General features: G+C 39.0%; 1 protein-coding gene across 1 annotated transcript; it reads right to left on the bottom strand.

The window, feature by feature from the left end:
• Positions 1-855: 855 nt before the first annotated feature.
• Positions 856-20461, bottom strand: LOC139741642 (uncharacterized). Its single transcript, XM_071652222.1, has 18 exons — positions 20414-20461; positions 18340-18493; positions 17127-17349; positions 15591-15981; positions 15111-15240; positions 14537-14610; positions 13757-13820; positions 12871-13122; positions 12337-12486; positions 8632-8759; positions 7850-8115; positions 6609-6727; positions 6045-6225; positions 4500-4667; positions 3537-3678; positions 2617-2706; positions 1717-1886; positions 856-1027 (listed from the first exon to the last, which is right to left on the bottom strand). The coding sequence occupies exons 1-18, from the start codon at positions 20459-20461 to the stop codon at positions 856-858; spliced, it is 2922 nt and encodes a 973-aa protein (XP_071508323.1).
• Positions 20462-23713: the final 3252 nt, after the last annotated feature.

Raw genomic sequence — 23713 nt, 5'->3', positions numbered from 1 at the left:
TCCTTCCGTAGCTTCTTTAGTCAGTGCATGGGTCACAATGAACAAAAAGGTACCGGTAATTCAGGTTACTATCTTGGAATTGTTCAAACTGCAAGATTTGTTCACATTAATACATCACTGACTTTGTCAAGTCTGTAAAAACTTCGGAAAACATAAAATTGGTACTCGACAGAAATGGAATGTTCTAACTTTATACCTCATTCAGTATATACCCTGTTTAAAACTAAAAACAAACAAATCAAGAAAAAAACAACAACCTATCATGAGGCACATATGGATTGCTCCATGTGTGTTGTGTGCTAGGTGCAATGAGCATAGATAGGAGAGATTCATATCACTTTAAGACGACAAAATACAAAATAGATAAATTTGGTACTGTTAAGTTCACTCGTATAATAAATAATTCATTGCATGTGTTATGAATTGTGTATCCTGTGAAAGGATGAACATCATTTGTTCAAATAATTGCCCTAAATACTCCAGACATATTCTTAGTTGGAAGATTCATGTTAAATGATATTTGAGAATCATGTCCTGACCTGTAACTACTGACCTGTATCAATCTATTGCCAAATCTAACCAGTCATATGCCCTATGTATCACAGATGGATAAATCATGTCACATGTCTGAAATAGAGTGTGACATGTAAAATTGCACTCATATAATGTGGCCTTTAACTATATCTAGTTTGATCAAATAATGTTAAATTCATTTGAGAACATGGCATCTACAAAACTTCAGATCTTTCCTATAAAAGACCCCAATCTGTACACCACAACTGATGCAGGGTCTGTATTCAACCTGTCACTAGCAAACGTTGGTGAAACAAGGCCATAATCAAGGGAGTGACTTATTCAGTCACTCTCCGATGACAAGAGCCCTCTGTTGTCTGAGTCTGATCCAAATGGAAGTAAGTTAGAGTCTACAGCAGATGATGACCTCAGTGACCTGGCTAGTTTGGCCTTTAACCTCTTGTTGTCCTGGGCTGCACTTTGCCACACAACCTCCAACTGGTCTTCAACCTTCCTGTCATGATCCAGACAAAGAGAGAAGGGGGAGGAGCTTAAAGTCATGTGAAAGATCAACATGCAGACTGAGATAAAAACATTGGAAACCTTGAAGTCAAGTTTGCATGAAGTTTTGAAAAAAAAGTTTTGAAACTCTTCATTAGTACTGCATTATGAGTTTGAATAACAATTATGTATATCAAGTGGTGCAAATAATGTTGTTTCAATAAAGCCCATAAAAGTACCCTATAACACGTTCCTTGATAACAGCTGATAAGGCACATGGTGAAAATGCTTGACGGAACCTGCAACAAGGTGAATGCCAACTTAAACTGATTTCAATCACCTTTAGCAAAGAATAGATTTTAATATGATAAGAGTTATGCAGTATTGCCTGACATCACATGTATTCCATCAGGCAATTCTTCATGTAAACCAAATTCACATTTACTGATTTAATTAAAAGGATGTGACATAAAGAAGAAGAAGAAGAAGAAAAAAAGATCACAAGAGCTATTGTGACTCAGTGGATAAGACTTCTTACTATAAGATTGATGTTACCTGGTTTGAGCCAATTAATCTCACGGTTGCTTGCTTCAAGGCATTTGACTCTACCTTAGTGGTGACAAATAAATCCAAATTTAGATTGCCACTAACAATGTTTTAAACTGTTTGACAGAAAATGGAGGCCACATGACTTTCACTTACTGTTTATCAGCCGTGATAGAGTCTAGAGCATCTTGTTTCTCTCTGACAAGATGGCTAAGATGTTTCATCTCTCTGTCATACTGAGTTAACCGAGATGTGTGCAGCTCATCCTGATCCTTCATCTGTGAAAGGACGTCCTCCACTTTACTCTCAGCTCTCAGCTTGTACATCTGCAGAAAACATCACAATATAGGTTTAAAGTTTTTTTCATTTTGTTTTATCATTTGTGTAGCCCTATCACACTCCTGTTTGAGCCCACCTCAGGCTGGTATTATTGGTGCAGTTCAAATTTGTGTCTCATGTACAAGAGCCTCTCAAAGCACCATGAGGTCACCTTGAAAATGATTTACTGGACACTGATTTTAACTTGGAAACATTAAGGATGTCTTTAAAACAAGTTGACTCATTATAACTGTAAGGATTTGAGATCAGCATTGTGACATTTACTGCTGTAATTTACATCCCCTCATGTCTCAAGGTGACTGGAGAATGTCTTCAGTACATGTTCCATAAACTCAAAGGAAATTAGTAAAGATTAAATTTTCTCACTGCTATGTAAATAAGGAGAAATCTCACCTAAACATTAATGGATGCAAAGCTAATATAAACTACCATCTTCTTATATTGCCTGAAGGAGTTTGCTGAAGAAGAATAGCCTTAAAAATTATTCAAATTGCATTTTTCTCATCAAAATAGTACATCTGTTACAATAGTTGACACTCCTAAAACTGCAGGCAAATATTCCAGGAAAGTATCCTCTGAAGTTGACGGTGTCACAAAACAAGGCTACTGCTGACAATACCTCCCAGTGTAGAGTAATTGTACTACATGGTCAGATGATCTGAGACGTAAAAAAATGGAGACACAGAAGTAAAGACCTAGGACTGATCCTTGTCTCACCCTCAGTTTTTCTTCCATCCTGCTGATGGCTACATTTCCAGCCATCATCTTGTTCACTGCTCTCTCCTTCTCTTGAGACTGGGCCTTTGCCTGAAAAAAAAAAAGAAAGAAAAAAGAAACAGAAAATGTATAAACTGTTCGTGCAGAAAAAAAAACACCTGTCATTCATGTCCTCTCATACCCATTTAAACATCATCCATAATAGGTGATTTTACATTACCAAAATAGGTCATTTAGACTGCGCCACAAATGTACACAATAAGATGGTCACATTATTACCCAAATAAGCATAACATTTTCTAGCATTTAGCTGTGCTCGTGTGTAGCTGTTCGCTGGATGAAGGAGAGCACATTTTGTCATGCCATTTCAGTGTTGTGTAAAATTGTTTCACTGTCGTATGGTTTGAGCACACAATGAATCATGCTATTACATGCAATCATGGGTGTCACACTGCAAACTAGCACAATAATCAAATATCCACACTAGTTTGGAAGTGAAAAACTTTTTCATGTTCTACATCTTTGTGATTGCCCTTTATTACATCCACTATGTGACTGAGACCATTGATCTCATCTATCACTACTGATGATATTTATTATCAGAGAGCAAGGTACATATATACACTATACAGGTTTGATAGGCCCACATACCATGGTACACCAGATTGTGTGCACACAAATTACTCACAAGTGGGAGCTTTCAAGTTTATCATTATAACATGTTAACATTCACAATGGACAATGGCTATCAACTTGGTTTCAACCTATTCAGAGAATATTTTTGTATTTTAAATTGCTTGTTTTGAAAGCTGCCATAGGTAATGATGGTTACAAATAACAAAACATGTGGAATAAACAGAAAAGCAAGATAGGTTTTTGCTTTAATCTCTTAAGGAAGACAAGCTAGCAAAGAAACCAACCATTTTCTTGTAAGAGTCTCTTTCTGCTGCAGTCTGTTCTGCAATCTCCAAGACACGATTGAGATGTTGGTTGGCAGCCAGCTCTCTGGTCTGAGAGTGTTCTAATTCCCTTTCCACCAAACTCATCTGGTGCTGCAGCCGCCTACCATAGACAGGGAATAGAATGAAACAGGAATCGGTTCTGGTTTGAAGATGGCTATCTTGACACTGATACAGGAAAATGTAACACCTACATATGAGTCTCAAAAGCAAGGTTTGAAGGTAAGGTATTAGTTGAACCAGCATTTTTGCATTTATAGGATCTGGGTTTTTGTGTTTGTTTTGCTTGCTTGGTTGTGTGTTTATGTGTGTGCGTACCGGTTCCATGACATTCGCTCCTGCGACAATTGCTCCCGTGAAATATCTGCACAAATCTGCATAAATTCTACCCACAAACATAACCCCTATCCTAATCCTAATCTTCACATCGACTAAACCTAAAACCCTAACCCTAATCCTAAGACCTTGGAGAAAATAACAAAGGAGCAATTGTTGGAGGAGCAAATGTTGTGTCACCGTGCGTATCTTGCTCGCCTGCATGTGTGAGTGGAGTATCAGGCCATTGATTGTCTATGCAATGCCATTCTGCAGTACATACAAGTAGCTCTGTTTTATGTACATGATGAAGTTGCAACTTGTTAATATACAGGGACTACATTAAGGTTAATCATTAGCTTAGGTTGATTTAGTTATGCTGGAAAGGTTTACACATAAACAAAGATGATAACTGCACACACCAATACTATCTTCCTTTCATCAGCATGATACATATGAACTTCAGTGAGCTTAGTGACTTACACTAACTGACCAAGAAATGTTTGTTATAAAGTCACCTAACAACTAAAATGAGACAACACTTTCATCCCTGACCAAAGATGACAAACTAAAAAGTTTGATGGTTGACAGGCAGAATGGGTAACATACTTGTTGGCCTTGTTCAGAGCGAGAATCTCTCCCTTCAGTTGGCTATTCTCAGCCTGGACACTGGTCAGTCTCATCACCACACCGGTCTTCTCTGCCTCTACTGAGGTCAGTTTGGACAGAGTAGTCTCCGTCTCGGCCTCGGTCTGTCTCCTCAAGTCCTGCATGCTCCTGAAAGTATATATACCCAGACACGGAAGTAGTTTTTAGAATACCAATGTCAAAGTTCTACCTCCAATGATAAAACTACTAGATTATCAAGTCAATGTAGCTCCTTCAATTCTCGCTATCGCCAATGACGTAAAAAGTACCCGGATGTGGCTTTTTCGTCAAGATTTAGTGCACTTCTAGGACTGGGGCACTTCCGGCGTGGGGCATATTTTGCACAGCGCTAGCGTATGTGTACCTTACCTATAGCGCCACGCCGACCACGGATACTAGTACAGTAGGCGGCTGTACCGTGTACCCGAGCCACTATCCAGTGGCCAGGCCTGTCATACTCGTACACTGTAGCTATAGCCCCCGCATTGCCCTAAGCCGGCCTTGCATTAGCATGCACCACCGCACGCATAAAAGTTAAGCTAACACATAGTACCGGTACATCGTACTGCTTGATCATGCGATCGATGTGCACATCACTGATCAGTCATCTCTGCATACGCTGAAAATATGCTGGAAAATATTCACCCACCTGGATATCGTCATGGAATGCCCATCTTTTTTTATTTGTTCTCTGTCGAGGTGTCGCGAACGCAATCGGGAACGAACCGTGATCTCAAACTTATCCTGTCTCCGAAGCAATTTCTTCCAAGCAAGTACGAACTATTACTAGTAAGTCGCGCGCGCACTGCGCTGTGGAGTCACCCGCAAACTTCACCCGCGCGGCCACGTCACGTCTCGCATGCCACTAAGGGACCTATTTCTGTAGAATTTGTTCATTTATTGTCATGCGAACAATACATGGCAGCTTCGCAGTAACAACCCATAGTCGTATTAACAGCAATTTCTTAAGAATGGAGAAATTTCAAATCGTATTAAAGCTAAAATTCAAGTCGAGAAAACAGTATAAGTACACGTAGAATACAGTCTGTTGTATGTGTAAATAGCATTAGTCACGTATCACGTGCGTACGAACGGTAGTGACTTTGCTACCGGACTATCCCATAATGCACCGTAAATAACGCTTAAATCAACGTCCGGGTACTTTTTACGTCATTGGCGATAGCGAGAATTGCACTTTTACAATTAAAAGAACTTCAAAGTGAGGATATGTGGCTATATCTTCGATATATACTGTTGTTTGTCAGTTTGATTCAAAATCTGGTGTGATACTGTTCAGTTCTAACACACACGCACAAAAATGCTGTTACTATGGAATTGTATTGTTAGCCTCCTTTGTCCCCCATATTCTAAAAGATATACTTTCTTTGTCCTGTTCATACTGCAAGCAAAGGGTGTGGCCTCAGGCTTACATCAAAGTAACCTACCTGTTATTTGTTATCAACCTAGACAATAAGATGTGTTAACCTGCTAAGGTTTATATCTAACCTTTTGTATTCAGCAACTGCATTCATGTGTTCCTCAACTGGCATCTGACTCTCACGTTCCTTGATGGTTTTCTCATGTTGGTCCTTGAGGGCGCCATACTTCATCTGCAGCTCAGAAAGGTCTCCCTCTAGAGAGCTTCGCTCAGACTCCAAAGCAGCCAGCTGCTTAGTTAGTCTGATGGCTAGAATATAAACAAGAACAAAAAATACACAAAATACACAAAATTACATTTAAAAAAATAATACAACGGAATGGTCACTTTACACCTAAAATGTACTTGGAGAATGGAAAAGTTGTTTTGGTCCTACATGCGGCATACATACAAAATCAAATATTTTGTACATGTTCCTTCTGTCAAGCCCCCTCTTATTTATTTCACAATCAAGGACTTGAATACCTGAATACACAATGCATTCATTTTTAGTATTAACAATATCATTGTTACATCTCTACACTTCGTGAGATACCTTTCAATATATACTGCCCTCGTTTATTGACTCTAAGAGTCAAGTGAATCCCATATGCCACCATGATTTATTGAGAAGTTGTGACTGGTGTCCTTACTCTCTTGGGTATGTTTTCTTTGCTGGTCCTGGAGCTTTCTCTGCTGTAGGTCCACTTGTTCCAGGACTACTTGGTTCTCTTCCAACACCAGTCTTGCCTGTTCCTCCATTTCACTCAGCCTGGGGTAAAGTGTACATGACAATGTAACTGGTTTGAATAGCAATAACCAAATTGTTATTCTTTCCATTGTAGAATGATTATAATTATTTGAAATTTATGCATATTCCATACAATGGATAATATATATATATATATATATATATATATATATATATATATATATATATATATATATATATATAAATGTATATATACGTATACAGAGTACAATATAAACAAAATATTGAGACATTTTTTGATATAATTACAAATGTATAGAGGACTACTAAAAAGCACTGCTTGTAAAATGTATAGACCCCCTACGGAATACAGACAAATATAATATGAAAGAAAAGGCAGTGTTATAATGAAAACACTATATATGTACAAGGGCTGATTTTATGAACCCTGGTATGGATATACATGAAATGTTACATATAGTACAGGTTTATGTACAAAATGTTTACTGAGCGCATTTATATGCCATTAGAATAAGAATGAAACAGAAAATAACCATTACAAGTATACAAAACAAATCATTGGTTAAAATATACAGACATATAATTACCATGAAATGGATTAATATACTTATCAAGAAACATTTTTTTGAGCTTACACCTAAAGCTATTAAAACTTTGAGCTTATTACAATGAATGATCGAAGGAATTCCACAGCTTAGGACCCGTAAACATCAAATTTCTGTTACCAAAAATAGTTCTATTCTTAGCAAGATGATAATCCTTCGCTTGCCATGTCGAGTAATCATGTATAACTTTATTCTTTAGGAACATTTCCTTGAATGCAGCAGTGGTAGCGTTAATTTCTACATTGTACATAAACAACCCAGCTGAAATCAATATAAGTCAGGAATCTTAAGAATGCGGTTTTCTTTAAACAAGACAACAGTAGGTGATCTATAAGTGGTATTGCATATCAACCGCATTGCTCTTTCTGTAACAGAAGTACTCTGTCTATTTTTGTTTGTACTGCATTTCATAATATTCTTTTAGTAGATTCTTTTTTTAATGCTCAGGCCATGCAGCGACCAATCTGCTCTTCTATGTACTATTTTTGAACTAGAGAATGACAATGATTGAGGTATCAAGGTAATCACTGAAGGAATTATGAAGTATAATACTCACCAGCTCTCTGATTGATGGAGAGCAGCATCCCTCCTACCTCCACCTCCTCCACCTGAAAGTCTCTTGGTATGGAGTCTTTGGTTCTCCCTTATCACCTCCTCAGTATTCCTCCTTAGCTCCTGGATGTCCTCAAGGTTAGCCTCAATCTCTGCCTCCTTCTCCATCAGCTGTTCCTCATAGGCAGCAATGAGGGGAGACAGGTACTTGGTGTCTGTCAGCCAGCGGGGGGTGCTTCCCCTCGACGGCAAACCGGGCGGGTCTCCCTTCTAGGCACACACAAATCATGATGATATTGGCAATGATCACGATGGCGATAATGATGATGATGATAATGGTAATAAAGGGACTAGGTTCTCAATAGCACTTGATATGAAAAAGCAGTTGACATCACACTGTGTCTGTACACCTCTGCCTTACTTGCATGTATCACACTGTCACAAACTGACTGCTTGGGTGTAAGATGTAGACCAAGACTCTCTGCAGGTCAAGAATCATATGGAGTAGTAACAAACTTGTTGAAATAGAAAGGTGACTTTATCACAGTCAGTATATACAAATGTCTTGTTCTCTTGTTTCATTCAAGGATTCATATCACATGGGAGAATTTCTTCTTCTCCTTTCTTTGTTGATACATTGAACACCCCAAAAAACTAGTTTCTCTCTCATTCCCCAGGAAAAAAAAAAAAATCAATGCCTGAATCAAAATGTACAGCTGTCCTTTAATCAGGATACTAGTAATAGAATCTGACAATGGAATCAAGTTGAAATTACAAGTTGCTTACTTGTGGGGAAGAGTATTTGGCTTGGTATCGACTGAGATGAATGTTGAGTTTGTGTACGACATTCTTCAATTCCTCGTTCTCTTCGATCACACGTTCTGCCTGCTCCTTGAGTTGCTTTATGTAGACACCTGACAAGTTTGGGATTTGAACAAAGAACAGAGAAATCAATGACAAGTTTTACACTTATATTTTCAATATGAAATTACTCGCAACATGTTTGATAACAATTACAGGGTATGATCAAATGTTTGCTGATAGGGAATTCATGTGAAATGCTTTTTTAGTTTCAAAATCTACACATAATCAGAAAAAAAAAAATGAAACCAGGAGTATATCAATGACAACAGCTAAACATAACATGCCAAAAACGGCAGAATTTTAAACATTATTACTACAATATTTTCATAATACGTAAACTTGTTTGCAGCGCATAGAAGAACATGCTGCAATATGTGATACTGCAAATAAAATGATAATGATAATGAATAACATTTATATAGCGCTTAATACTGATGTTTCTAAGCGCATTGATCCGGAAAAAAAAAAAAAAAGTATGACATTAAAATAAAATACAGCATTATGTAAATATACGTATTATGATATAACATGCAACAGCAAAACAACATAATTAAAGTTGAGTAAACAGATAAGTTTTCAACGATGACTTGAACTTATCAACGTTATCAGCATTACGAATATGGAGAGGAAGTTTATTCCAGAGAGACGGGGAAATAACAGAAAAAGCCCTATCACCATAGCGGGTGCAGGTGCGGGGACCATGTGATAGTTGGAGAGTGGAGGAAGAACGAAGAGAACGGGTTGAAGTGGAGGAGCGGAAAGAAATTAAGTCTTTGAGGTAAGATGGAGCAAGATTATTACATATCTTGTAAACGATAAGGAGGATTTTGAAGGTGATACGGTGATGTATGGGGAGCCAGTGGAGGGATTGGAGAACAGGAGTAATGTGGTCAGATCTTTTTGTAAGGGTTACAAGCCTAGCAGCTGTGTTTTGAATTCTTTGAAGTGGTGCAATACTAGAAGCAGGGAGACCAACAAGAAGGGAATTGCAGTAGTCAAGGTGGGAAGAAACAAATGCGTGGATGAGACGTTCAGTGGAAGACTGATCCAATAACTTACGGATTTTACCAATTTTACAGATACCCCAAGCAGCAGAACGACATGAGTTCTTAATGTGTTGTTGAAAATTCAGGTGCTTATCTACAATAACTCCGAGATCTCTGACGGACTGAGAGGTGGGTATAGTACTGTCTTCGAGGGAAAATTCTGTGAGAGAACCACCTCGCCTAAACTGAGAATGAACATATAAAAATTCTGATTTAACACAATTCAATTTCAAGTAATTATCACACGACCATTGCTTAATATCTTCAACACATCTACTGAGTTTGCAGAGTGCTTCGACTTGAGTATTTGGTTGTATGATTATATAAATTTGAGTATCGTCGGCATACATAACATGTAGAATATCTTCATGAGAGTTGATTACAGAAGACAGAGGGGCTGTGTATAGAATAAATAGTAAAGGACCAACCACAGACCCCTGGGGGACACCATGTCTGTGAGGGAATGACTGAGAAAGTGCGCCGTTAACGTTTACCATCTGGTGGCGGTCATGTAAGTAAGATGAAATCCATCTCAAGACTGTTCCCGTAAGACCAAAGTTGGACTCTAATCTGTTCAGAAGAATCACATGATTGATAGTGTCAAACGCAGCAGAATAATCTAAAAGCAGGAGAGCAGCTTCGTGGCCTTTGTCTACTGCTAAGAGGAGGTCATTGAGTACCTTCAATAAGGCGGTTTCTGTGGAATGAAAGTGCCTATAGGCAGACTGACTAGTAGGAAACAACTGGTGTTCATCGAGGTGATCTCTGAGTTGGCGGGCCACCACTTTCTCAAGAACTTTACCAATAAAAGACAAATTAGCAATGGGGCGGAAATTGTTAAAATCATTATGGTCTAAACTTGGTTTCTTCAAAAGGGGCAATATGTGAGACCTTTTGAAGTGCTCAGGAACTACGCCAGATGACAATGAGAGGTTCAGAATGTGAGTTATTGCAGGAAGAAATTCATCTAGACACTCTTTTAGTAGCCATGTGGGAAGAGGATCTAGAGAACATGACTTGGACGGAAGAGAATTAATGAGACGTTTCACTTGTGACTCAGTGATTAAAGCAAACTCTGAAAATACACACTCGGTGTTTACATCTATGTGAGAGGAATTTGAGAAAGAGATTTCAGGAGACACTGGGAATGAAGAAGCAATGGTGCTAATCTTGTTGTCGAAAAACTCAGCGAACCGATTGGCCAGTACAAGATTTGAAGTATGGTCAGGAAGAACAGAATCCGGATGTGCAATTGTGAGTTTTTTGATGATGTTGAAAAGTTGTTTGGTGTCTGCGGCAGCAATCTCCTGTCTTAGGTGCCTTGACTTAGCGTCGGCAAGGCGGTTGTAGTAGGACTCACACTCTTGCCGATACAGCTCTCTGTCAATGCAAAGACCAGACTTGATCATGCGGCGCTCTGCGCGGCGTCTGCGCCTCTTAGCCTCCTTCACTTCTGCCGTGTACCAAGGATTATTCGGCCGCACTGTTACTGATCTAGTCTTGAGCGGAGCGTACTTGTCAAGCAGTCTTGTTACATGAGAGTTGAGCTGCAGGACAGCCTCGGAGGGACACGCTGGCTCTCTGACCTGGGAAAGTGATGCTGCAATGTCGTATTTAAAGGAGCAGAGGTCCATAGACCGTAGATTTCTGGAGGTGATCTGCTTCCTAGGGTTCGCCGGGCCTTTGAGGTTGAGGGTGGTGATGACGGCGGAGTGGTCAGAGGGCAGAGATGCAACAAGATTCACATTTGATACAATATTGTCGACTTTTCTACTAAGAACTAGGTCAAGCGTATGTCCGGCTTTATGAGTTGCCCCTGTAACATGCTGTTGAAATCCTAAAGAGTCGATGGTGCTTAAAAAAGACACAGCCAAATTATCCGAGCAATCATCAACATGTATGTTGAAATCCCCGAGCAGAATGGAACGATGGTCATCAATTGCCACTGATTCCAGAAGTGTAGGGAATTCTGACAAAAATAAGTTATTTGTTAAGTTGTTCTTAGCAGAAGGAGGTGGTCTGTAGATGCCATATACTCTGAGAGCAGATGAATGAGAAAGGTTGATTGTGACATCAAGGAGCTCAAATGATGAGAACATGAAAGTGTCATTTTTGGAAATACGTGCAGTTGAACGGACAAGCAAGCAGATGCCACCACCTCTGGAATTTGTTCGAGGGCAGTGTACAAAATCAAAGTTTGGAAGAGAGGCCTTCAGATCTGCAATTATCAGGTCGTCTTTTTGTGTGCCAGTTAACCAAGTCTCAGTTATAACGAGAATATCGAGCTTGGCATCTACCACTAGGTCATATATGTATGCAGACTTGTTGTTCAGGGAGCGAGCATTCCAAATACCAATACGAGTTACAGAGGATATGTCACTTACTGTAGGCCTAGATCTTGTCCGACGGTCTGTAACGACACGAGATGATAGATGTGGTTTGTGAGCTCTGCGACCACGATGTGTACGACAACGTCGTACAAAAATGAGTGAAATGTAGAGAACTGTTATCAATGTTTCATCTTGTCCACTCACAAAAAAACAGTTTGATAGAATTGACAATGAAATAAATGTTTGCTAACCATCTTCCTGGTCATTAGTTTTCTCTGCAGTCTCCAGCATAGCTTGGTTCTCAGCTCGCAATTTTTTATTGGCCTCCTGCAGGGAACGTTTCTCATCTCTCTGCCGCTGGCACATACTGGTCAGGTCGGTCACTTGGGCCTGGAGGTCAGCTGAGGATGAAACATTGACAAACACATGATACACACTCATGCAAATTTTGAGAGAAAATATTCACTCTGCTAGCATTTGTTAGATTTTAACATAGATTAATAGCACTTAAACGAATACAAATATTGTCTGACACTGTTGATTATGCATACATGCTCATGTCTGATGTTATACCCAAAAAAAATCATTAAAATGATAATATGTTGATTTTGTTCTGATATCAGTCACTATTTTCATGCTTTCTGATGGAAATTATTGAAATAGAAAGTTTTCATGCATCTTATACAATATACAGTGTACTCATGAAAAGCGGTTGATGAGATGTAAAACAATGGAAGAGTAGAAAGCGAAGATGATAAAGTGATGTCACCATGGAGACCCCTCACCATTCTGTGCTGTTGTCCTCCTAAGCTCCGCCCTGATGGCTGAAGTGCCCTGAGAGGTCTGTTGCTGCTGTGCAGAGCTCCGCCCCCTCTCCTCCATCAGTTGTCTGGTCCGCTGCTCCAGGGAGCCTTGCAGCTCATCTCGCTCCTGTTTCACTAGCTCCAGTTCTTGCTCCAAACGAGCATTGGTACGCTGGAGACGGTCCTCCATCAAAGAGCCAAGAGCCTGACTCCTGTCTATGTGGCTGTACATGTCTGTATTAAACCATTTAAAAGCAATATGAAGCAATGGAAAAAATATGTTTCTCAATCCTAGCAGAATACTGTGACTGGTAAAGAAATGACACTTTGTGAGGAGTGTACATAGAGCACTGAGGTAGCAACACTCTGTGTCTTCCTTTAACACACACTAGAGACTGATGAGCTTTTTGGGACATAATCTATTGGTTGGAATGTACTGAGCAGTTGTGGACTGTTTCTTTTGTTGGAAAGTATTTTAGTAAAATGCCTAGACAGAAAACTAGGGGTACTGTCATGTCTGCTGTCTTTATTTTGGGACAATCAATATTTGATATTTATTGTCCGTGGAAGGAAATTAATATTCACTTGATTGCAGCATCACATCAAAATCAAATTACATACAATATGTAACATGTGATAACCATACAAATATACATACGACACAATCAACCATTACTCTTTGACAAGAACATTGATTAAAGAATTAACATCCTGTTCATGGATGCATTTGTTTGTTTTGTCTGCATATTTGTGAGCAGGTTTAGCATTTATATGGTGGCATTCCCATTAGCAGTAAAAATTTCTAAAAGATCTAATTCTTTGGTTAATTAGGACTGATTTGATTATGATTAGACAGAAAATGGCATACCATCATCATGGATGCTTGTTGGTGGAGCGTGATGGATGTTGGTAGCTTTGACTTGTTGAATCACCTGACACAGGATGAGAAGGAACGATGAGTGAGTGGAGGCAGAAGAAAAAGCTAACCTGAAATGATTAGCTAGTGCCTTACCAGCAAAGCTTTTCATTGCCAAGTGTTTGATTTTCTTATAGAAAATGACTCATCCTGCTTTACACAATTCTTTCTTGGCATAGCACAAAACAAACATACTTGAACTTAAACAGCGAAGATTTTTCATCATTTAAAAAAAAACTTTAAAAACAAAACTAACCTTTAACCCTAAAAAGGCAGGGGGGTTGAATCAACCCCCCCCCCCCCTCGGCATTTTTAGCAACTACTTAGGGTTAAATAACAAAACAAATTCCTTTAAATTATTCAAACAGATGAATGCATGACAATGACAACAAACACTGATAGTATTTTTTTTCTTCTATTACATGGTTTACTTTGTGATTATTCAGTAACAAAAAATGGTCATATTCCTGCTTCCTTGTACCTCTCCAGAAACACGAATTTGGCAAGAGATCTTTTTCTCTAGCTGGTTGTAAGACCACTACTATACTGGTTCCTGAACTAATACTTGAAAGACCATTACTTACTGGTTCCTGAACTAATTCCTGTAAGACCACTACTTACTGGTTCCTGAACTAATTCTTGAAAGACCACTACTTACTGGTTCCTGAACTAATTCTTGTAAGACCACTACTTACTGGTTCCTGAACTAATTCTTGTAAGACCACTACTTACTGGTTCCTGAACTAATTCTTGTGTCCTCCCAGACGTCTTACTCCTGCCAGACAGCACATCCTTCACCTCTCGACCTGTCAATCAGAATGATGAGATGAACATCAACCTTCTCGAATGCATTCTCAAAAAGGATTTCCACACTATGAGTAATCAGGGTCTTCAATCCTGGCTGTAGTCTGCACACTTATCTACCACATAGTGGGTTCTATCCTGCCATAGTGGTTGTCTCATGCTCAAACCAATAAGTTAATTAGATGGCCAAGGGTTCTTTATATACATTTGTCACACTAAGACTGGTGAGGATTCTTCAAAAATAAATTGTGAACACAGATCATTTTCTGAGAGGTGTTTTCACTCAACATTCAAGCTTTGAGGCAATATCAGCTTTCATTTGTTTTAATCCCTCCTTGAATTCAGATGACAGTCAGTGGGTAAGGATAAACAAGTTTAGACATTATTGACAATTCTCATCCAGCCAACGCTGTGTCGAAACCACAGGTGATCCAAAGATATGTGGATTATTATGCTAGGGCAACAATGCATTTGAAATGAACTAAAGTGTGTCACGTTATACCTGGGGACTGAACATTTTTCTTCCAAGGCGGAGGTGGAGAAATCAGGTCTGAGAAGTCATCAGCTGTTGGACTGGTCACTCTGGTCAAACTGCTGCTGTTGGAATGGTTTGAGAGTTCTCTCTCTACAGGCTGAAAAGTGATCAGTAAAAAGGAATGAGCTTATAAAGTACTGACTGCACACTTTGATTTGACAATAGTAATCAAGATGCCATGTTTGAGATGTTATGAAAATAGTTACAATATCATTACAGTTATGATATCTCATCAACCTGGCATCAATCAAAAAATGTTTTGACATGCAGACAAGATTTAAGATGTCTGGATATTATATTTTTTTTTTTCATCTCTCATTATCTGATGTCCAACATGAATTAAATCAAGATTTTGGTGACTAATACAATTAAACTTATCATTATAAGTTCTAAAGATTTGTTATAAATGCTATCTTCTTTCCTATAATTCATTGGATTTCTCATCACCTTCTTCATGGGTTGTGTATACAGAGCCTCAATATCATCCTCTGTATCAGCTGCCTTTCCAGCCTTCTTTTTCTTCTTTTCTTTTCCTTTTTTCTTTGCTTTCTTCTTCCCCGACTGTTTTCTGCCATGTACTTCGTCTTCCTGAGGATCTTCTTCTACTTGACCTTTGACCTGAGCTGGATGACCAGCTGACAGACTTTTAGTGCTGGTACCAGGCAGCTCACTGGAGTCTTGTAGCAAACGGTTACTGGTGGTCCCTGAGCGATCTGTTGTCATTGGAGAGTTGACCTCATCGTCTGACATGGGAGGAGTGTCTAACCTAGCACGGTTTGAGATGGTACCACGCTTATTCTCTGCAAGCATATCCTGTATGTCACCAACCTTTGCATAGCTGTTAAGTGATTAAAAATGAGAACTAAAATCAGTTTGATAGTATATTATAACCAAAACACAAAAAGAAACCAAAACCCCCCCAAAACAACAACAATAATAAAAATGAAAGATGTTGAATCATATATCAGGATATATTGAGACATCTCCCTTTGCTAGCCTTCTTTCCTAATTCAGAAACTCATTCAGGATCAATCATAAATTCTACAAAATCACTTTTCACTCAAAGTTTGGACACAAAGGGACATAATATCACATTTCATAATTTCACTGGTTCTCTGCATTAGATTCTAAAAAGCATTAATTATGTTATGCATGAAAAATACCACAGATTGATTTTTTAATACACTTTCATTTTTTGTCATAAAACAAGAAAAAAAAGATCTGTCAATGCTCTTCTTACATGACCTTTGGTAATTTGTCATAACAACATGCTCAGTTTCTCACCTGGATGATAATACAATGTTTTACTCTCATTATGCCACTGGCAGATGTGCCAGATATGCTATTTCTGAATAAGATCATTTCATTTCACTTCATCTTCTCATTGTTGTGGTGCAGCTGACGCAGTTCAACTTGGAAGGAATCTGTGTATAACATGATGAAGTCTCCATCCAAGCAGCCAGTATTTTACATAAATCACAAAGCAACCTACTTACACAATCTTTGGTTTTCTTATATGAGTATTGATGCCTTCCCCCCCCCCCCCCTTGGAATCATTTAGATATTACATGGGGCAACTGGAGCAGTAAAATCACACCCTTTACTACAAAAGTTACAAAACAGGAAATATAATAAAGACAGTATCACATTTCACTTTTATGACTCCAATTTTTGAAATGACTAAAAAAAACCCCAACAAAAACAAAAACACTTTGACTTGCAGTACAACAATTTTAAAATACACCAAATATCTACTCTTTTTGTCCATAGCAAAATACTCATATTTTAATGCAATGTTGATTTCAATTTAACACAACACTAGCCATATTTCAGCTTTGTACCCATGGAAGACAACTTGAAGATTCATTTGGACATTTGTTTGTTCTCACTCAGTGAGATAAACAACACACAAACAAACAAACAAACAAACAAACAAACAAACAAACAAACAAACAAAAAACACTGATTGTTTCTACATCATACCCAGGGTCATCATAGTCCATAGCGGTGTGATTCCGACTCGTCCCCATGATGTCAAGATCCTCATCATCATCATCCTCATCCTCACTGTCGCCGTAGTCATACATGCTACTGTGAGCCATACTGGTGTTCTCCACTGTTCGCTGGAACTCTGCTTCCTCTGGTCCTTCAACACGCCTAGACAGTTCTCCTGTTGTCCTCAGAGTGCTGTTTGGTGATGGACTTGCTGCTTAGATATCAAGGCAAAGAAAAATCACACATTTCCACACTTATATTAGTTTGTGTCAATATAAATTACTTATAGTCCTCTCGTCGTCATATGGAAAACTAGATTCTCAGCAGTGCTTGACAGTTGGCAGTAGGACAGTATTTCACTGCTTGGCTCAACAGGGTTGAAATTTTGATCACTGGCCACTCATTTCTCAAAAGGCTACCAAAAACATTTCATACCAATAAAAAATAACATTTTCCACATCTAAATTTCCCTACAACATGACAGTCCTCTGCAAACTGCATTTACCAAATCCATAAACTATATCTTCTCTGATAAGCTTGTAACTGAACAACTCACATCTTTTCTGTCACTTTCTTCTGATGCATTCCACTATGCCATTACCATGCCTCCTTCCATTATTTCCTCTTTTAAACATCATCATGACAATACAATCAAAGCATTATATCATACAGATTGTTATGAATGTTTAATTATATTTCCCCTCAAAAGAATAAAAACAACAACCAAGATGCAATTTAGTAAGTTCAAGATTCTCTGCACTCTGAGCTGACACTGTCATTTGCCAGCCATACAATTTTCAATTGAATAAAGGTTTTCTCTAAAATCAACTCTTTTAATGAAGGTGAAAGTACATATCCCCTCTTTCTTTTTGGAAAAAGAAAAATCTCCTTTGGTTCAGTCTACCTATTTGATCCTACCTGCCCGTTTATTGCCCAGAACATGTAACTCAAAACTTCACAATGAAGAAATAATGGGGTCTAACATGACCATTTCATAGCACGCCTATTTTTCTCATACTTCCACTGTTATATCAACAAGATACTTGTAATTCTTAAAAAAACAACAACAACTTACTATTGATTACAATATTCTGAATATCTAGAAACTGCAGAATTTTATAGGGATAGAATTTCTCACTATTTTGCTTTCCTATTGTCTATGATCCCATTCTCTGAGTATTGCGTAAGAGTTACAGCATACCTATTGCTCTGCCAACAAACGTTGCATCCATGATAGCAGTGGAGAGGGCTGATGGAGGCCGACTCCCTGTGGGAGTGGGTGGCTTGGGAGGTTCAGGGGACCTCGGCACAGCAGCAAACATGGCCCGAGGGAACAGTGCTGTCCCAATATGGGACTATGTTGTACACAAAAAAAATATATATATATAGGAGATTGGAATATTAGAGAAAATAAAACATTAATTGTACACTTCTCTAATCCAACAAATTTACCATTCTATAAATCACTGGGTACACAAGTGTGAGTTCCATCTAAGAATGATATTTCATTAGTCCAGTAGGGCGCACACAATGGACTATGTTAGGAAGACCTGTGTTTATTTAGCTTTGCAAAATCACTGACACTTCCTAGACGAATGTATACTAGATCCACAATAAGTTCAATTGTCAACCCCAAATGTGGTACTTAACTGTGTGACCTTTTACTACAAATAGGCCATAGGGTTTCTACAGATCTAGTGTGAGCAAAACTTCATCAACACATTTACAGCTGACAGTCAGTAATGTTTTTAGCTGCCAGTGCTACTCATACAAGATTCACACATGATTTCATGCTACTGTGCTGTCTCTTTCCAAAAGTGTCTAGGATATGGTGGATGTGGTTTCTACAGACACCATGGGTGGTATTCTGAAAATCTTCCTAAGTTTTTTCCTAAATAAGTTTCTTCCTATAAAGTCAAAAACTTAAGCGCCTAGTAGAAACTACATGTAGATGTACATCTAACAGTTACTAGAAATAGGAAAGACAGATTTGGTATTCTGAAATTTCTTCCTAGGAACTTCTCAATGCAAATTAGGCCATCCTTATCCCCGCCCAAGTCCTTTCTTAAGCCAATAGTAGCAATACAAAATGCCGTATCATAATTAAGGAACCAACCAATTACAATGTCGGTCAATGGCATAGATTATCACGATTGGCACCTACTGATCGGTGCAAAGTAATGATAAATGTTGACCGAAAGATCGGTCTGTATCTGGTCATCGGGGATATGTTCCACGGAGACTGCGTCTGGCTTCACGGATCCGCTCGAGGAGAGTGATAACGTCAAAAAAATAAAAGACTCCTCCGGACAGACGGATCTTTCTGTCTATACGGATAAAAGAATGTGACAATGATAAATGCCGAGTGTGGAGTCCCTAGACAGAAAGATCCATCTGTCCGGAGGACTCTTTTACATTTTGCCATTGACGCTGAGGGGATCCGTGAAGCCAGACGCAGTCTCCGCGGAACATTCCCCGACGGACAGATACAGACCGATCTTTCGGTCAAGGAGTCCCCGACATGCGACACTCAATTGAATAACACTGTGCCGAGTGTGCACGTGTATGGCACTGGCACTCACTGGACATATCAGTTCGGGAAACCCACTCACAAGGGGGGCCCCTCCTTATAAGTAACCCGTCCCCCTTATAAGTAACCCCGTCCCCCTTATAAGTAGAAACCCCCGGGGCACCCCTTATAAGGAGTCTCCACGCTTTTTTGCAATGCAACGCGAAAATGAAAGGACTGCGGCAATTCGCTTGATTATGTCCATAAAGCTTCGCAAGTTTCCTAGTTACATTGCAAAAAAGCGTGGAGACTCCTTATAAGGGGTGCCCCGGGGGTTACTTGTAAGGGGGACGGGGTTACTTATAAGGGGGACGGGTTACTTATAAGGAGGGGCCCCCCTTGTGAGTGGGTTTCCCGAACTGATATTGTGAACTGGCCTGTTCTCTTGCCTGTAGAAACCCAAATTCTGAATGGTAAATTACATACCGGTAGTTCTACTTGAATTATTTGTTCGACATTGTCTATTAACTAGCTTTCGCTCGCTAGCTCTGTTTTCGGGAATGTCTCATTACCGAACCCGACATAAATCATAACACGTGGGACTACATAAAAGAAATCGGTGTTGCTTAGGAACATGACGCGATTCGAAGACTCGACTAGCAACGGGTATTTTTGTTACCTAAACACTTTTGTTTCAGTTCAAATTGCTATCATACAATAATCAACCTATGTGCCAAAGAATCATGAGTATGGAGATCAATCTTACCAGCGACTTGTTCTTCTCATTTTGTTTTTTCTCTTTCTTCCCAGGCATTTTCGGGGGCGTCTCGTCGAAACGAACGCAAGAATTTCAAATGCTAGTCTGCATTTCAAAACACCTTGTACCGGTATAGTAACTAGCTGTGCGGTAAAAAGCAAAATGAGAAAAAAAAAAATCGGCTCACGATTAGTTTCTCAATTAAACATAAATTTCTATAATCATTTAGGAATGTGATGGCCTGACTGTTAGTCTGTTTGCCTAGCCCTTAAAAAAGTGACATGAGAGGTCTAACTTAACTGTGTCTCTTGATCTTGTGTGTCATACTCAAAAGTCATACTAGTATATCGAGTCTGCGTTGAATCGCTTAACAGACTAAGATAATCTGTCTATGAAACGCCGACCTTTGCCAAATCGAAAGGAAGTTTGAAATCATAGTGTACATTGTAGTATTATGATAATGATGCCGTGTATTCTTTTAAAAAAAAAATATATATGAAAATTTAGGTATACCTGCCATGATAACAAAGATAAGACAAGATGTGTCCAACTCTTTTTGTGTGTTTAAATACATAAAACAATTTATAAATTCTATGTATTTCATTATTCACTAGAAATAAAAAAAATCAAAGAAACATAAAATTTCTCAGGCTTTTATGAAACAGTATAGTAGTTCACAACTTAATTAGGCATTGTTGATGGTCAGTAATGTTGAGAGAAAGAATGTCCAAGATCCAAGATCTGCCATCATTTCGCTCTTCCGACATCTCCTCTTAATTTCTGTACATTGCATGGCTGGCGCAACCAGGGGAGGGGTGGGGGCAGTGGGGCCAGGTCTCCCCCCCCCCCATGCATTTTTGTTTCCTTCAGAAAATAGGGTTTGACTTTTTGTTTATCATATTTGTTTGTCAGTGATGTTGTTAAAGGAGTAGCATAAAAAATCGTGAGACTTGTCAGCCGATTTTGGTAAGGAAATGGCATCAAAATTGTGACTTTTTGACACAATTATAACTGTCACATTTTGTCTTTCCCTTCCATCATATAATATCTCTGTTGCCATAAACTCCCCCCCCCCCCCCCCGCAAACACACATACACTTCTAAAAGAGTGGCGCCGGCCCTGCACTGAGTCATGCCACACTGATTGCAATATACAAGTTAGTGTTTGCTACAAATTCATTTCTGGAATATGATAATTTGAAGAAGTATTTCATTTGTTTGTTTGTTTTTTTTAGGGGGAGGGGGGTCGTTCTTGTAATTATGTTAAGAACGTATTAACCCTTTCTATGAAAATAAGTCAAATGTGCGCAAATTTCACACATAAACCTATGGACAGGAAATAAATGTGGCACACAGAGGGTTAAGGGAAAGACCTGTGACGTGGTTACCTCATTGTTCCAGCTCCATTATAGTCGTTCTGATTTGGTATGATTGATTGATTGATTGATTGATTGATTGATTGATTGATTGATTGATTGATTGATTGATTGATCGTATTTCCGCAAAATAAAATATGTATATGACTTCTCATTATATTACAAATATATGATTACAAATGTACATAAAACTGCGGCTTGATGGTCCTACTCAGCTCTGCCCTCATGGTGGAGCTGTTCTACCGAGGGGTCCAGAAGAAAACACACTCGGTATATCCAGGGAGGTTCCCACCTCCCTGGTATATCCGACACTAATATACATGTGATATCATAACATGAAACTAAACAAAATTTCTTAATTATCAGTTATTAAGAGCGCAATGTTGGTTCTAAGGAAAGGGGAACTCTTCTTCTTTTCAATGATACCTAATCATGTTGATAATTGTCATGCATGACTGAGCACATGAACTTTAAAGGCAACTATGACAAAATGAACTTTTTCCAAGTTTGCGTGTCATTGTGAAGGAACAAAGCATGTCTGACTGCATGGATGAGATCTGTCAACCCTAATGAGAAACCTCTTATGAAATTTGAAAGAGCACTCAATTACGGGCCCTAGAAAAAACCATTCATATGTAATTTGTGTATCTTTATGAATGTAATCGCATCTATATACCCGGTATGGTTTCTTTTTTTGTGTGTTTAAACTTGACTTTATTTCATTTATCATACCGTGATAATGTAACACATTGGGCGTTCCGTAGCTGCGATTATCGGTGCACCAAGTTGCGGTGCGTGCACACATGGTTTGATCCAGGTGGTGGTAAGGGTGTACAGCAACGACAGTATTCTCTGCACTGGATGGAAGTGCTCCTCCTTCAATGTTGTTTAATGACCTCTAGTCTATTGCATTTTGCACGATTAGCATCTGAAGACGTCTCGGAGTCGGCTCAATACAATCACAACAAAGGACACCAAAACAGTGTCATTGCGGTGAGTTCACCAGACCTACATCTGATCTGGGATTAAAGACTGAGACTGACTCATACGACTGAGACTGAGAGGGAGAGTCGAGTCCGACCCTGCATCGCTTCCTTTTGGCTGTCCCCCGGTCCTTGGTTGGGGCATGTCTGTCTGTGTCTGGGTAGTAAGAAAAAGGGATGATGGAAATAGATCTAACAAAATTAGTTTTGTAGTGTAGTACTAGAAGTGGTTTGCCTTAGTGAAAATTCATTTGCAGCCATGACATAGATCTAGAATAGACTCTAGACCTATAAGTCTCTAGATCTAGACTAGATGACTGAATTGCAGAATCTTGTAAAATTTTACATGTGTACTGGTTGAGAAGTACGGGCTAGCATCGAAAACATATTGATGCCTTCAATTCACTGCACTGGATGGAAGTGCTTCTCCTTCAATAATGTTGTTCAATGACCTCTAAGCATGCTAAGAAAAGACAAAAGTATAACTTGTTAAATCATTAAATTTATTGCATACCCCATAAGTCTCAACACTAGTATCACAACAAAGCAGTAAGATGCAGGAATGTAGGAATGTTTTTAAAGAGTCACTGTTGTCTGTATGCCCCACACCAGACTTGCCAAATAGTACGACTATTAATAGAATCTACGCCCGATGTGGACTGTTGCGGTCTGTAGAGCAAGCCGCCCAGGCCATGATTCGACCATAACGCCATCCAAAATTTGACTGCCTGATAGGGTCTACATGTAGAAACCTATGCTTTTGCGAGTGGCCAAATTTTGGCTCGGCAGGTCCAACCATGGTGCAGGTTTTTTTTACTTAGATTCTATCAAGAAGAAGAAGACATTTCATAGTTACGATCACTTTGATTAACATGTAAAACTATGCAATCAATAAACACACAGATAACGGATCAGGACTTTTTACTCTTTTTATTTTGTGCAGGCGAGAGT

Source organism: Diadema antillarum, unplaced genomic scaffold, assembly GCF_040938485.1.
Source record: "Diadema antillarum isolate AM-2024a unplaced genomic scaffold, OU_Dant_1.0 seq00000942_RagTag, whole genome shotgun sequence".
NCBI classification, from domain to species: Eukaryota; Metazoa; Echinodermata; class Echinoidea; order Diadematoida; family Diadematidae; genus Diadema; species Diadema antillarum.
Note: the sequence above shows the minus strand (reverse complement) of the source record. Positions and strands in the feature narration are given on the sequence as shown.